Source organism: Trachinotus anak, unplaced genomic scaffold (genome assembly GCF_046630095.1).
Source record: "Trachinotus anak isolate AG129_WGS33_773 ecotype Australia unplaced genomic scaffold, CSIRO_AGI_Tana_v1 ptg000023l, whole genome shotgun sequence".
Lineage (NCBI taxonomy): Eukaryota > Metazoa > Chordata > Actinopteri > Carangiformes > Carangidae > Trachinotus > Trachinotus anak.
Genome location: NW_027273874.1, coordinates 5,571,148 through 5,587,750, shown reverse-complemented (window position 1 = coordinate 5,587,750; position 16,603 = coordinate 5,571,148). Strand labels below are relative to the sequence as shown.

Sequence of the window (16,603 nt, the reverse complement as noted above, 5' to 3'; positions counted from 1 at the left end):
AAACACAGCTCACACACACACAGACAAGGCCCCTGCTTTGCTACACGTGTAAAAACTACACCTCCCACCTTGCAGCGCGTCCACTTCCGTGTGTGCGCGCTGATACGTGCGCACACGGCCAGCGCAGTTTCTCTGGGAGTGTGCAGCCTCTCTCTTGTTGCACTAACTGTGCAGGATGACTCTTGAAATAAAAAACAAACGCTGTGGCATTGACACAAATCACTGTGACATTACAGAGCTCCTCTGTATTCAGCAGAGATTCTTTATGGGGACAGTCTGCTTCTTATTTAAGCTTTTATTCACCCTCTATCACGACCTGTTTGTTTACTTAAAGATACTGAAATGCATCCAGGCTCTTGCCACTTGCAGATCACGTCCTCAGCAGACCTGTCCATGTCTGACTCCACCACTGCGGCCTGTATTGGCCACAGCGGGTGCTCTTCGGTGTTGCGCCTCTGCGCGGTCCTTTACGGTAGTGGTACTGATGCGGGATGAGTCAGGCTATATGATGCTGCTGCCATTTCATCAGCAGCGCAAACCCGCAGCCGCTCAGCCAGCACGGGCATGACACCGCGGGGTCCCCCTCCGCCAGAGAGCCTCCTGTCCTCATAAACCTCCGCGGCTCGTCCCGTCGAAGGAGAGAACCGAGCCGAGGTCGCGCTTTCTGTCCGCGGCTCCACGGGCTGAAAGATCCGCTTTTCCTCGCACCTGCTTCGGGGTTTTTTTTTTTCTCCCCCCCCTCCTCTCTCTCTCAGCTCTCGATCGGGCCTGACATTAACGAGGAAACCAGCCCCCGGCTCCAGGGGCCTGCTGCAACACCGAGCCTCTGCCACCGGGCTGGAAGACGAGCATCGACTCCCGGAGGGTTGTGTCGCTGCTTCGGGTGTTTTCGCCGCGTCCCGAGGATCGATCCAGCCAGACTCGTCGGTGCCATGGAGCCCACATCAGCCTGGTCCTGAGCAGCCATTCCGGCCTAAAGTCCACTCCACTCCTGCCCCGAGTAGGCTTGCTTTATCTTACTATTTGCAGTCTGTATTTCTGTTATTTATCACAGCATGGAGCCCAAAGTGGCTCGGGCTGTCTTCAGAAAACACGACAGGCCTTTTTTCCCTGTCGTGATGTACACTGGCCTATTTATAGCCTGCGATGAAAACAACCTGCTCTGAGCCCTCTTGTGAGTGGGCCTGCTAGAAGCCAAAGTCCATTTAAATCTTAATTGCTTTTACGCCTTGCTGCATGGAGCCTGGTGATGAAACAGGCTATTGGAGTATTTCTCAGTACAACAGGCTGTCAGTGAAAAGTCACATCATAACGCCCACTTCTCAAAATAACGCACCAGTCCAGCCACCGATGTGTCCCGTACGTGGTGGACCTCCAAAGTGCCCCCGACGCATCCGGTGTGAGAGCCCATCAGGCTGCTATTCACCGGGGATTCGGCCACTAATGTTTGCATACCGACCGGGCTACGCAACCCGGCTCCACAGAGACACGCAGGGGGTGATGGGAGGCTGCATGTGTCTGGCCCCCTGCCCGCCTGATGGCCTGGTCAGTGATGGCTGTGGTGTGAGGATAAGGGAGGCAGATAGAGCCTAGACAATCTCTGAAGAGGTGATGCTTCCTTATCATTTGCACATTTACCAAATGGAATAAAGAAATTCCCACTGGACCAAACAGGGAATATTGCACGCTTTCTGTGTTATATTGGCTGTGCATGAACAAAGTACAGTGTCCTACATAAGGATATAATTTCATTGTTTTTCCTCCCTGTTAGACTTAACTCCAGTATCAGAAATTCAAACACACTTATTTAGGATTTGGGGCATCTTGTCCTGAGAATAAAGCACTGTCAACACGATCACAGATATAAAGCAGATGAAAAGCAAGTCGGACCACAGCTGGGGTCTCAGAGAGCAAACACAAGTGCTGAGTTGTTTCCTCTTGTCTGAAACACAAAAATCTGCTACAAGTCATAAAGATAAAAATGTTTTTTAAGCTGTTAAATGTTAAACCTAATCAATATAAGGCAAGCATGGGAGCATGTAATCAATATTTATGGCTTCCCTTTGGTGCATTTAAGATCAATTCCACTAGTTTTACTCCGTGCAAATTTCATGTCATTCATGTTAGAGACAATGAGAGGTTTTTGTTGACTCTTTGCTGTGAGGTAAATAAACTTATTCTGTGCTAAAGCCAGAGCTGGAGTAAGTACTGAGAGCCTTTCTGTAAGTAAAAGTACAAAAGTATTGTGAGTAAAATACACTTAAATTACTTGATACTTGCAATAAAAGTGCAAATTACCTCATTCAGATTGATATTACAAAAGATGCTATAACATTTCAGCAATGTTTTACTATATTGTTGGTCAAGGAAGAGCTGGCAGAAGCTACTTTGTCTATAACAAATAAATGTATTTTAAAAGGTGAACATACATTTTGTAAATCAAGTCTTAATCCGCAATGTAATTATATCTATCTGAGAACTATATGAAGTTCTCAGATAATAAATAGTACAGTATTTCTTCCTAAAATGTAGGGGAGTAGCTAGAAATGGAAGTAATGAAGTAAATGTACTTAGTTACTTCTCACCTCTGGCTATATCGTAACCCACAGAAAAAAAATGTTAAAGAATTATGTAAGAGAAAAGAAATGCAAACAAAAGCTGAGTAAGAACAGTGATCTCCCAATGTGTAAACAGGACTTTGGGGTGTCAAACTATAGCTCTCATTATTTGGAAGGTCAAACATTCAGATGCCAGAGCCTCATATCAAAAAGGGCATTATGGCCAATAATCCAAAAAAGCAGGCTTATTAAAACATCAGTTGACGCCATCAAGTGACTAGAAAAGCATAAGAGGATTTTCTCTTATATCTCGTGGTTTTAACTGAGGCCAGCACTGAACACGATGAAGCACAGTAAGACATTTATGTGTGTGTGAGGGGCGGGGAAGCTGATGTGTGGGCAAAAAGCCAGTTAAAGGTTAAAGTTCAGTGATTGAATCAAAGGAGAATTAGTTGAGGAATATGCATTGTTTTAATATTTTTTGTCCCCTCTGACTTCGCAGTGTTTGGATTCAGCAGCTTCAGTGTAACGATACAGAAAGACTGAAGTGATTCATGGTGGATTTTTACATACATAAATGTATTACTGAGTGTCAGAAGACCATACCAATCTTAATGTGTAGGTATCTTAAGGGTAAAAGTTCCCTATTGACGTCTCTGTAGGCAGCAATGGAAAGTAACAGTACAGTGTATTTACTCAGTTACTGTCCTGATGTACACTTCTGACATACTTTTAGCATATTTGACTTGTGTATTTTCATTTCATGCTACTTTATAAGTGTACTGTATACTGCTGCTTCTCTAAATTTAATAGGGACGTATTATACTCCACAACAAATATTTGACAGCTTGAGTTACTTTACTTGTTACTTTATTGATCAGGATTTTACGTACACACATCAGTTCAGAAAATCTGATGCTTTGCTTTAGAGCAGAAAACATGATTTACCAACGTGGCCAACAGCAGCAGCAGCTGCAACAGAGGCAGCTGGAAGCAGATCGCTAAAGTAAAACCTTAGGACTGGTTTGCTTTAATTTGTCCAAAGTAGCACTCTTTCTTGGAGTCACAACTCCGTGAAATTTGAACCCACGTACATGAGACAAACATTTTTAGATTTAGTGTGACTTACACTTTTGGTGGATATCGTTGTGATGATGTTCTTTGTGAATAATCGTCCATAAATCTGCTTTAGCAATCAATGAACAAAAGACGCTCCTTACAACTTCAGAACTTGGCTGAGAATCATCACGTTTTTAACTTTTCTTTGGTGTCAAAGTAATAACGTGATAGTTGTGTGTACGTCCGTGGATGTACTACAAACAGGAACTGCTGATAGCTCATTCGGCGTACTGTAATGCCAATTTCCCAAAACGTAAACAACAGTTAACTCACTGAATCCATGGCGACATTATCCTTTTCACGTCCCCAAAGCATCATGGGAACTGTAGTCCCAAAACTGAGCTGAAGTAAGACATGGAATAATAAATCCACTATCAATGTGTTTGTGTTATTGATACTTTTTAAACAATCATGTACTGATGTGTTGAAAGTAAAAGTATATTAAATAAATCATAGGAATGTTGTGATAGATGCACATTTCCTATGAAGTAGGAAACTTCATTATATCACAATAAAGCTATTACTGAGTGGCCTACCACACAGACTAGGCTACATTATAAACCCCTATACAAATACAACTTCCTATATAGTTGTCTAATATTATATATTAAAAACTATAGGAATTATCTAATGATCCCTCTCTCTCTCTCTCTCTCTCTCTCTCTCTCTCTCTCGGACACGCACTAGACAGACCGACAGACAGACCCAGGGACCGGCAGAGCGACAGACAGGCGAAGGCCAGGTCATGGAGGCGATATGGCTCTATCAGTTCCGGCTGATCGTCATCGGGGACTCCACGGTGGGGAAATCGTGTCTGATCCGGCGGTTCACGGAGGGCCGCTTCGCCCAGGTGTCGGACCCCACCGTCGGCGTGGACTTCTTCTCCCGGCTGGTGGAGATCGAGCCCGGGAAGCGGATCAAGCTGCAGATCTGGGACACCGCGGGTCAGGAGCGCTTCAGGTGAGGGCGGACGGGTGCATGAGAGAGACAGATGTACTCCTGCAACATTACCATGGTCATGTGTGGAGCAAAACCACACTATGTGAATACTCTACAAGTAAAAAAAACTACATTCTAAGTAAAAGTATTATTAGCAAAATGTATTAAAGGTATTAGTTCAGTTTTACATTGTTATAAGTCTAATAAGTGAATGATGGAGCTGGTGAGATTTTGTTAGTAAAGGATGAACCTGAAAGATATTTTGTAATATATCAATACAGTTAGATTGTTAGAGGGATAAAGACAAAGAAGCGTTTTATTTACACGTATGGGAGTTGGAGGTTTCTCTTTGTTACCTTTTCCAGTCATTGTTAAAGCGTCACCTCGTACTACTGAACATCTGCCGTTGTTCCAGGTTAAAAGCTCAGTTGTGCACAATAGGAGGTGTACTGTGTGTTCCTGTGAAAGCAGAGGAGATTACACAGGGAGAGCAGCACCAGCAGCTGCCTGACAAATAAAAGAGAAACTCAAATTTTGACAGCTCAAAAACGTAAGGGAAACACGTCATGTTAGGTCTTATGGCGCTCAACGGACTGGTGATCTCTGGGAAATGCACCACAGATGGTAAAGAGACCAGCTGCTGCACAGAACTGGGAAATGGATAGACTTCCTTTCATCTAGCTGACCTCTGCCCTCTTTGTTGGCGGGTGGAGAGTGAAAAAAATTGAATTTTCTCGTAGAGATCAATAAAGCATCACATTATTACAAGATTAGACGGATTAGATATCTGATTAACAGCTGCCACCACACAGAAAGTGTCGGAGAACTGCCATTTTAGTAAATGTCTAAATGTAGACAAAATGCAACAATTTTTCTGTTTTTAAAGATGTAAATAAATGATGCATTTATCTATAGTAAAAACTTCTTAACATCGTCTAAATTCAGTGTCTAAACGAAACAAAAACGGAGAAATTGGATGATTAGTATAGGGAACACTTGTTAGTGCCCAGAAATTAAGCAAATAGCCTGGAGGCCTGAAAACTTGAATTGCTACCTGGAACTAATTTGTTTTCCTGCACAAAAGATAAGCTGTTATTTAAATGAGGTTTGAGGTGATACAAGCTGAAAAACGACCTGAGGGGTTGTTTCTAACGAGTAAACGCCTCCAAGTGTTCTTAATACCTGAAATTCACAAGTGTGTGCTTTAGTATCTCAGGTGATCCAGCCTCTAAAATAGGCTACACTTGTTTTTGGGTCTTAAGGGGACTCTAAACTCAAACGTGGTTCAGTTTCACGCTGTAGAAGTAATTTCAAATTGTGTTAATGCTTAAAGGGAAAGGTATTTTAGAGGGTGGGTGTGATAAGGTGTGTGTGAAAAACTGTACATTACAGCTCACTTACAGCCTAACTTTTATTTACAAAAACAGGGGACCTTTAAGTTTTTGTTAGAATTATCTTGTTAATCTGTTATTATGAAGTTATCATTGAGATATTGTGCTTCATCATTGTCTTGAAATATCTTCTTTTATTGCCACAACCCTGTTTACCCCTCATACTTATTGTAACCTTTACAAATGGTCTCGAAACATTACCAGACCCCTGCCTCTGTAATTGTCAGAGTAGACCATGTTTTCCCCGAGATATCATTGCGTTATTCCCCCGCTTTTACTGAGTTGTAATGTAAAATGCTATAATATATTAATAAACTTTATTTATGCAGCACCTTTCAAAACAGTGTTAGAAAATGCTTTAGAGAGGAAAGCAAAAAATTGAAACAAATCTACGGCACCATTAAGAAAGGAGCTATTAAATTAAATTAAAACAGCAACAAAACAAACAAATAAAACACACATTAAAAAAAAATCGCAAACAATGTCATAAAACAAAAGTGGAGCTAGGAAACAAAAAACTATTAAAAAAAGAGACAGTGAAGGACTTTTTTTTAAAGCAACATGTCCTATAAAAGACAAGGAGCTCCAACATTATCACAGTGTGAATTACATTTAACTGAATGGCTAAAATGCAAATGTTTCCCTATAAGAACACTATGAATAAGGAGGGATATGATAAAGCCACAATGATGTGCTGCATATATACATCATCACACACACTCATCACCTTGACAGAAGGGGACTGGTCTCACCTGTCAGCATGATTACCGTCTCCATGGCAACAGTGACATGTCCCTCTGAGACCGAAGGATTCATCAGAGCATTTTTTTCATCCACAATGCAAAACACCGAGGGGCCATTTTGATGAGAAGTCGGAGCGTTTCTTACAAATAAACCCGTGATCCGATCATTTTTCTCCGTAACAGCACAGGATGGGAACAGAAGAGTCACTTCATGCAGGGAGGGCAGCGCTCGCCCTCTGTTTCACCTCTTTTTCTAAAGGGCAGTGTTAGATGAGATATCCACCATGTGGAGAAAAGCGGAATCTGTGCTGGTGTGTTTCATACGACAGTCCTCATACAGCCTGAAGCGTTCATGTTTTTCACTCTGATCAACTTTAACGTAAATCAAGTCAGTTGTACTCACTCAGAAATTAGCTCTTCACTGTGTTTCTCAGCCACTGTTTAAAAAAAACCAAACAAACAACAACAACGTATAGCTTATACCTTATATATATAGATACTTACATTTATTTCTACATATTTCCTGAAGCAAACGTGGCTTCAATGGCATTATTCTTTCATTTTGTAAGAAAAGTCACAATTAAACTGCTGGAGACTACAGTCTCATCACATATATGGTATCAATACATGTATATAATTTGGTTAGACATAGAGAAAATGAAAAACAAAGGTCCGCTTACAACATTAAACCAGCATTAAACAAGGATTTTAACTGAATTGTGTTACAAGTGGTCACTCTTGTGTCGCCATTTCTCTTGTGATGTGGTATTAATTTAGTGGTTCAAGTTTCTCAAGGCTGTCGCTTTGCAAACGGACATTTTTAGATAATTTGCGATTTTGTGACACATTGGGTTTTTTTGTTTTTTGTTTTTGAACATCATCTGTTCCCTTCTTCTGTACTGACGACTTCTTAGTCACTGTCGTTTCATCTATGTGGTCCTTCCTTCCATAAATATACATGTGTGTTTGTGTGCGTCGAATCAAATGAATCACTTGCTGGTTCTGATTTTTCGCCACCTACTCCTCCTCCCTCACCGCATCCTCTCCGTCAGCTAATCCTCCCCCTTTATTCCTCTTTCTTGACACGTCTCTCTTTCCGTCTCTGCCTCAAACCCATAATTTGGCTTCTCGTTATATTTGTGTTGTCGTTCTCTCTGCGAGGATAATGGTGGGAAGATAGACGCCTCGCAGGGTTGGGTGTGTGTTTGTGCGCATTCGGGATGTCACATCTTGTCAAAATCTAGCAGCACTTCTCCTCCCAGTCAGACTGCAGTGGTGAAGTAGTTACGTAAAATCCAAACCCCCGTTTCTAGTTTCCGCTTGGGCTCAGCTGATGTTGGCGTTTAAAGGCTGATATTGATATTATTGCATCAAAGTTACCTCTGGATGTACAGTTAGTAATTGTGCTGATAAATTCCATTTCAGTTTTAGTTTAAATTAATCAAGATGCTGATAAGAAAACTGATTGAAATCAAAATTGGATAAACCAAAGCAATTGCTACGAAGGGAAGTAAGACTGTGTATGACTGTGCTCTATTTGTGCTTTTTAGTTATTTTGACATTTGGAAACATTTTCTTTTTTTTTTTTTTTAAATAGCCCCTACTTAAATTGGATTAATGCATGAAACCAAAAAAATTCTCTGTTTATGTAATCTAAACAAATAAAGTTCACAATCACATGCAAAACTATCCAGGTTACCATTTCAGGCATATTTTTTCATACCCAGCTATCTCCAACATCCCCTCTCCATCTGGTTTATTCTCACCTTCTTAGCTCCTGACACCTCTATGACTTCTGCCTTTTCTCCTTCTTTCACACCTTCTGTCATCTGTTTCTGTCCCTGATTAGATTTTCCCCCGGGTTTGTCTCTAATTATCCTTTTCACTGAATTTTGCTTACTCTCCGTCTCTGTATCTTGACCTTAGATTAACCTTATTCTTTTCCTTTCAAACACCAAAAATCCAAGAGCAAAAGTGCAAGGAATGGACGTTTATGTGTTTGTCTGTTCTAATGTAGCCTGCAGATGTTAGTGTGTCCGGCTAACTAGTGTTACGCCCCACCAGAACCCCACATCGAACCAACAAGACTCTTATAAAAACAACAGAATCCACAGTTTATTTAACACAAATATAAATATATATACAAATAACCAGACACCAAATCAAGGCTACAGAAAACATCAAGTAAGGACAGATCAACCAAGCAACACATAAACCCCAGGCTGAGGGCCAGTCAGGAATAGCAGTCCCCATGCTCGGCCTCTCGCTCCTGATGCTGGCCCCCGAGCTTTTAAACCGTCACTGGCCAGGTGCATCTCGTGGAGGCTTGGCTGGGAACAGCGTGGGTGGAGTTAGAGGAGAGACAGGACAAGAAAAGACAAAAGGCACCAGGAACAACACGGTGCCGTAACACCAGCTTACTGTGGAAATCGAACCCAGTTTTACTTACTAGGCCAAAGAACATTTTCCTAGCTGCAAACAAACACTACAGCATACATTTAACCTCCGTCTTATCTTTCCTAACACTAGAAATACTGTAGTTCTGCTGCATTAGGAACAATCCTACTTCTGTCTTTTCTAGCATGATATCAAGTATGGAGTAAGTACATAAGCATGAGCGTTAGCATTAGCAGCTGTTTATTTACCAGTCTGGTACAAAGCGTTGCCAGTTCAGCATCAAATTTCAGTCTCGCCTGACGAAGTAGCCCTGCTCAGAGGGCATGAACCCTCGTAAAGACAACGATGGCTGAAGCTCTTGTCAAACAACAAACACCACCACTAGCTCAAAGCAAGGAACCACATTCAGTGGCAGAAAAAAACGTACAAATAACCCCTTTAAAAAGTCGGCAACAGACATCATCGGCTGAAATGTGAGCACAGCTTTTATTGTCCGTTGCAGATGAATTGCTCTAATCTTAACCTTTCCCTCCATTTTACATTCTCTGCAGGTCCATCACCAGGGCTTACTACCGTAACTCTGTGGGCGGGCTCCTCCTGTTTGACATCACCAATCGCCGCTCCTTCCAGAACGTCCACGATTGGCTGGAGGAGGCTCGTAGCCACGTCCAACCCCACAGCATTGTCTTCCTACTGGTTGGCCACAAGTGTGACCTGGAGTCACAGCGCCAGGTGTGTAACATATAAAGCTAAATTGAAATATGAAGAGAGCAATGTCTGAGAAGGCTTTGTTGTGTTAAAGATTGTTGCTGAGGATAATTCCTGTTTTGAATGTTACATAATATACAGTTTATTAAAGTGTGCAGTTTTAAAAATAACCTTTCGTTCACATTTAGAACAGCACACATTTGGATCAGAGGCGAGCCGTCACTGGTTGTTTAATTCTCCTGGGGCAGCTGGCAGACAGAAAGCAAAAATATCACCACTGAAAATCAGGATTACACAGCAAAGCGCTCTGCACAACAGTGTCTCGGCAAGATTAAAATCAAATCAAACACGGAAATAATGTAAAGTTTCCGGTCTTAGCCACTTCATCCTGATGTTGATCTACTGTCTCTCATCACTTACTGTAGAGGGCTAATTTTCTAGCTGCTTAGCTGGCATCATCTCAAAAATCTAAGTGAAGCTACTCAGTGCAGACGATTTGATGTTTTTGTTCAGTCTTGGCGATGTTATAATGTTGCCAGATGATTTTTATCAGTCTCTGAGTGTCCAGTCTGGCTTATTTCAGCACAATCAAGATGCAGAGATGCTATTTTGCAATTTTGCTCACACATTTAGTGAATGCATTAATGCACTTAGCGTTGCAATATCAAAAACACATTTCTGACACTTTGGAATAAAGTGTCCTAGATGAAAAAAACTTCAATTATACATTGTTCTGTGCAAGTATCCCCTCACTTAGAGCAGGATGTTGTATTCAGGCAAACATAAAACAATTTGTTTTGTAGTAGGCTCCTAACTGCTTACTTTTACCTGCTCACTTCATCTTTATGTCTATATTCCTCTTCTGCCTGCTGCCAACATTACATGACCATGACATAAATCTAAATATCTATAAATAAAGGGTTGCCATGTGAACAAAACCTTAGTAGGGTTTGTGATGGATCCACCATAAAATAGAATAAAAAGGTTTGTTGGTGTTTATTGGCTTTTATTTGTGACATTTTAGTCCGACATTAATATTCCTCAGACAAGTAGCTATAACTGGCTCTATCATGGGGAGCTATTGGAGAAGAAGTGGTCCACAAAACACGGTTTAATGTACCACAAGCATGCCTTTCAAAGACATAAATTATGTTTTGTGTTATTTCAGTGTGACACACTAAACTATCCTGATTTTAGTTCTAGTCTAAACTCTATAACTCTGGCTATATAGCCACTAGGGAAAGTCAACATAATGTAAACATAGTCAGAGGTATCGGTATGTAAATTGATACTTTGCTGTTAAGATTAGCACAGTTGTCCACAATGTGTTGTATTCTTTTGAGACGTATAAAGGGAAATTTACAGTTATGTTTTTTTATGAAATGTGATACTGAACTATAAATCCTAAAAACAGGACTGCCATCAAGCCTTCATATCATTGTATAAACACAGCCTAAAAGCCTTTTTCCACTCCTGGAATTTTTTCAAGTTTCCAGGAACCTTTTGAAGTACTCATGAACCAGGGTCTAAACTAAGTGGCTCTGCCATAGTTCCTGGCCTCAGAAATGTCTGCTCCATACTTCCTGATAACTCAGGAACAATTGGGTGGGGTTTGTGTTGTGTTGTTGAAAATTGCGTCTCAAGCAAAACCATTGTTTAAATCCTTAATCTGATTAATTAAAAAAAAAATCTGTTCTTGAGATGCAGTGATGAGGCAAATAGAAATGCATGAATTGGGACTCAGGTTCATTTTCCTTCTTGGTACAATTCATTTGAGGAGATTTGAAAATAAGAATGGTACTAACACGCAGACTAAAACAACCACACCAAGAGCCTTTAGAGGGAGGTGGTATTGGTCTGGCACAAACAAGTTCTAGACAGGTTTACTTGAGGTCAGCCTGGACAACAGGAACAAAGTACATTGCTGTCTTGATATTTGATCAGACAGGACCTTCTTCCGGACTTTCTTACTATATATAAGTTCTCACTCACACCCCATCAGTCTCAGCTACCCTTTGGTTTACTTGAATTATTTTCTGTGAAATTGCCGTAGTTTGTGACGGACATTTCCTGACGACCTGGATTTAAGATCTCAGAACTTCTGCCGAGGTTCTCAGAGAGTATGCTATATCTACTAGCTCTTCCCTGCCCAGTTTCCACATCTTATGTGATTTGATCTTCTAGGTGACCCGCCAGGAGGCAGAGAAGTTGGCAGGAGCGTACGGGATGCGCTACATTGAGACGTCGGCCCGTGATGCCATCAATGTGGAGCACGCCTTCACTGAGCTGACCAGAGACATCTTCGCCTTGGTGCGGTCTGGTGACATCACAATCCAGGAGGGATGGGAGGGCGTGAAGAGTGGGTTTGTCCCCAACGTGGTTCACTCCTCCGAGGAAGTGACCAAGAGTGATCGCCGCTGTCTCTGTTGATCTGGAAAGAGTTTTGAACGATAGGACTGAAGGTGAAAAGGAGAGGGGAGGATTCAGAGGGGAGTGGCTGACGGACTGAAGTGTTGGCCCTCTGACTGGCAAACCTCTGTTGTTCTTTCTTCAGACTGAATCCAGAAGGGGATGTTTGAAGAGTTTCAATGAAATGGATGGTAGAAGGCGGCAAAGAACACCTTAAACATGGGTGGCTTGTGCCCATTTCTAAATACATTTTATTTGTCGGGGAGGAAGGATCACAGATGCTCATTTACTTGCGAGGGCTCCCATGATTTAAATCCTTTAGTTTTGTTATGGGCTTCTTGCCTGAAAATCCCTCCCTGAAAGAATTAGAAAGGCCTTAGAAAGAGGATCCATTTTAGTTCTTCGCCAAAGTGAGATGACGCTCTTGACTTGTCATCTTTCTTTCTCTCATCATCTCTTACTTCACCTCTCCCCCCACTACTTCTTCACCTTCTCCTCTTCTCCAATATGCAATTACATGATCACATACAAAACGATCACCTTTACGTTTTTTTGTCCAACATCCTAGCACATATCATTCGAAACATTTTAGTCAGCACCTTTAGATTAAACCTCCCTTGTTAACAAGAATTGCGTTTCTCTTGTGCTGACAACTTGCTCCACATTCCACTATCAGAGCTCAATGGAGGAGTCCTGGAGGTCCTCATTTTAACAAGGAAAGGCAGATTTCCTTCCCGAAGCCTTTATTTTGTTACCAGAGACCAGATTATTTCTCTGTGGAACAAATTGGGCCTCCAGTGAGCTCAATGACATTGACATTATGGTTATATCCACTATCATTCTGCTAAATACCGCACTAAAACATAACAGTCACCCATCCAGTTCCTAATGGACTCCTTAAGCAGGAAGAGACAATGTGTACAGCTGAACTGACCGAGGTGGACTTGATGGACTAGCTTAACAACTTCTAATTGTCTGCCTTTAACTATGGACTTGTTAAGGTGGACTAGCAAGAATGTTGCAGCCACAAAGCACCTTTATAGGCAAGTCCACCTTAACTGTGGAGTTTCATTTGGGACATTTGAAGGGTGCAAATAAGCAAACTGGAGATAATTTATTTCTCAAAGGCAAAACAAACTGAGGGGGACCATACCACTCAGAAGGTAACTTGATGAACCACATTACCCACAATGCACGCATATGGACAGAACTGTACCACAACATAGTAAAGCAAAGAAGGTCCAATTGACAGGCATTAAATCAACCCAACACAGATAGAGGCACAGGGAGATTACAAGATTAAGTTTTGTTCTGAGCGAGTGGTTTACATGCCTTTTTTATGTGTGTGTGCGCAAGTGTAATATGACATTAAACTTTTATTTTCAGTTTAATGCTTTCCAAAGTTACAGGTGAATGTAACCACCATGATAACTTTGGAGTTTCAATAGTTAAAGCTATTAAAGCAGTGCAAGGGGAAACAGTAGTTGTGGTTTCACTGATTGGCTGTAGCAGATGTCTTGATTAAAACTGGTTTAAATTTGGTTTAAATACCTCTATATTGCATAAAGCTGTTGTTTCAACTAAGGCTGCAACTAATGATCATTTACATGATGATATATATATTATTATCTTGATTAATTGGTTAGTTGTTTTGTATATAAATGTCCAAAATTGATGAAAAATGCCAAGTTTCAGCATCATTTCAACTATTTCAAGGTGTAGTCAGTGAGACTGTTGAAACATAGTTATATGTAACCTAGAAAAAACACTTTTCAACCACATTTAGCCCAGTTTTAAACTAATATTGACCTAGATGCCAAAATCAATGCTTACTGGGATGTTTGATGGTTTAAAACACAGTTTTCTGCCTGATGTGTTCATTTTTTAAAGGAATAGTGTGACATGTTGGGAAATGATTGGCTTATTGGCTTTCTGGTGGAGAGTTGAATGAAAAGATCAACACCATTCTCATGTCTACACACTAAGTAAGAAGCTACCTCCAGCAGCCGGTTAGCTTAGCTTAGCACAAAGACTTGAGATGGGGGGAAACAGCTAGCTGGGCTCTGTGAGTGGTTGCAAGAAAAAACCAGCTGAGACGGTCTGGAACATAACCCATGCTAAAATGGCAAATTGTTCTTTTTACACTTCAATTTTTGTACCAATTAATCAAACAATATATAAATGATCATTAGCGGTTGGTGAATTGTGTTACCTTTGAACCGAGCCAGGCTAGCTGTTTCCCCCTGCCTCCAGTCTTTTCGCTAAGCTATGCTAAACCACGGCTCTTCTCATCTAAGCGTATAAATGAGCGCATTTCCTATTCCTTTAAAGTGTGCAATTATTTTATTGTTACATTAACGTTATTATTTCAGACCAGTTACTGGTGGTCCTTTAAGTGCAAGGAAAACTAAATGTGATAGTGTATCATACTGTGACATTGGCTGGGAGACCGGGAGACATGGAACAGGGACGGATGAAAGAAGAAAAAAAAGGTCAATCAAAATCAGCAGATGACTCATCTGCTGCTTGTTCAACACCAGTAATCTACTGCATATTCTTATGAAATCAACACTGGACCAAATATATTGATCTGTTTACCCTGACATATATATTTGGTTGCATTTGCTGCATTTCAATAAATTAACCTCATTTTAATAGAGAAGGAACAGAAAGACACTGTTGTTAGCAATTAAATGTACCTTAAATTATGTACCACAATTAAGTGAATGGCTTAGTGTGCATCTAGATATTTATCATTTTGCAGAATCCCCATTTTAAGTGTTTGCTCCTCCCTCTCTCAATATGAAGAAATGAATTTGTCTGATTGAGATGCTACTGTAGGTGTAGGAAAAAAAATTGTTTTAAAACTCTTTTTAACTTCTAATCTGATCTGCAATCCAACATCATTTGCAGTACAGGACATTACTTCAATGAATACAAGACTTATTTATTTTTAAAATTTATTTATCGAGTAATCAATAATTACAGTCCTCTGTAGGGCAGTGAGGATACTGTGAGTGCTTCATTTGCTCACACTGTACGCCTTCTTTTAACATGTTTCCAAAGAGTTTTGTGTGTGTCATTTAATTTTTACATGAATGTAACCGTAGCGGAAAAGGTGAGATTTTCACACCATCATGTAATAAATGTGTGAATGTGTGAATTAGAAACATTTCCAGTAAAAGCAACACAACTTTTTCTCCTTAAAAAGCTTTGATGATGAGTCTTGATAGGAAATTATTCTAATGATAATCCATTTCCATGGCTATACACGCTGCGTTATTCTTCACTGAAGTGTGTCAAATGCTGTTGCTAGACAGAAAAGTTCTCCCAGGAATTAAAGAGTTCTTCCTGATGCCCTTGTGTTTTTGAGATTCGACAGTGAGGGTCTGTTTTCGTTTCTCTAACTTGCTGTTTCATCCGCAGTGCTTTCTCCTGAGGCACCTTTACGTGTTCCCAAGCGGCCATCTTGGAGTAGATAGTTCAGAAGTGTTAAAGTTTGTGTGGGTTGGGTGTGGATGCAGTCTCCTCCTTACAGGCCGCCAAGACTCCTTCTCCAGCAGCTGGTAGATCTGCTCTACTGTACAGCACTAAGTCTAATGTCCAAGCTCTGTAATATTTCGCTTCCACTCTGAAATATTGTCTTAAAGAAACACAGTAGTCACATTTTGGGAAACACAAACTTCGTGCTGAGAGTTAAGGTGAGAAGATCGATACCACTCTCGTGTGTGTGTAGGATAAATGTGAAGCTACAACCAGCAGCTTGTTTCCAGACTGGTAAAAGCGGCAGTAACAAGATCTATCGACCAGCACCTCTAAAGCTCACTAATTAAGACTTAATATCTTCTTTGTTTAATCTGTACTAGATCCATGCTGCCGGTGTCCCCCTTGTTTCCACTCTTTATGCTAAGCTAAGCTAACCAGCCGCTGGCTGTAGCTTCATACTTAGTGTACAGACATGAGAGTGGTATTAATCTTATTTAACTCTCAGCAAGAAAGTGAAAAAGTGTAACATTATTTCCCACAATGTCAAACTATTCCTACTATTCCTACAGTTCCTATAGCTACAAATAAAATGCAGATTATCTAAAAGGTCATGTTTGGACATGTTTACTTTTCCTTACTTCCTTATTATTGTCTTGGTGGATCCATGATTTTTTTTTACCACATACCTTAACATTGCAATGTCTTGGTGGGGTCATGTGCTCTACTGAGTGCCATTCTAGTCTGAAAATGTATTATCGCAAAGCTTAAAGTAGTGCTCTTTTTCTTTGCGTGTGAAAAGTTGCTATTTTGGAGACATGGTTTTACAGGTCAGCAATGTTCATTTTCTAGGCCA

The 16,603-nt window shown here is 40.8% G+C and overlaps 1 protein-coding gene across 2 annotated transcripts; it reads left to right on the top strand.

Moving 5' to 3' along the window:
• The first annotated feature begins 408 nt into the window (after positions 1-408).
• rab39bb (RAB39B, member RAS oncogene family b) lies at positions 409-16,356 on the top strand. 2 transcript variants are annotated; one of them, XM_071459843.1, is made up of 4 exons: positions 409-1,000; positions 4,369-4,637; positions 9,699-9,879; positions 12,040-16,356. In XM_071459843.1, the coding sequence occupies exons 2-4, from the start codon at positions 4,423-4,425 to the stop codon at positions 12,283-12,285; spliced, it is 642 nt and encodes a 213-aa protein (XP_071315944.1). In that variant the 5' UTR covers positions 409-1,000; positions 4,369-4,422; the 3' UTR covers positions 12,286-16,356. The 2 variants fall into 2 exon arrangements, with proteins under 2 accessions (XP_071315944.1, XP_071315943.1); XM_071459842.1 differs by having other exon boundaries at positions 419-1,000; positions 4,365-4,637.
• The last annotated feature ends 247 nt before the right edge of the window (positions 16,357-16,603 follow it).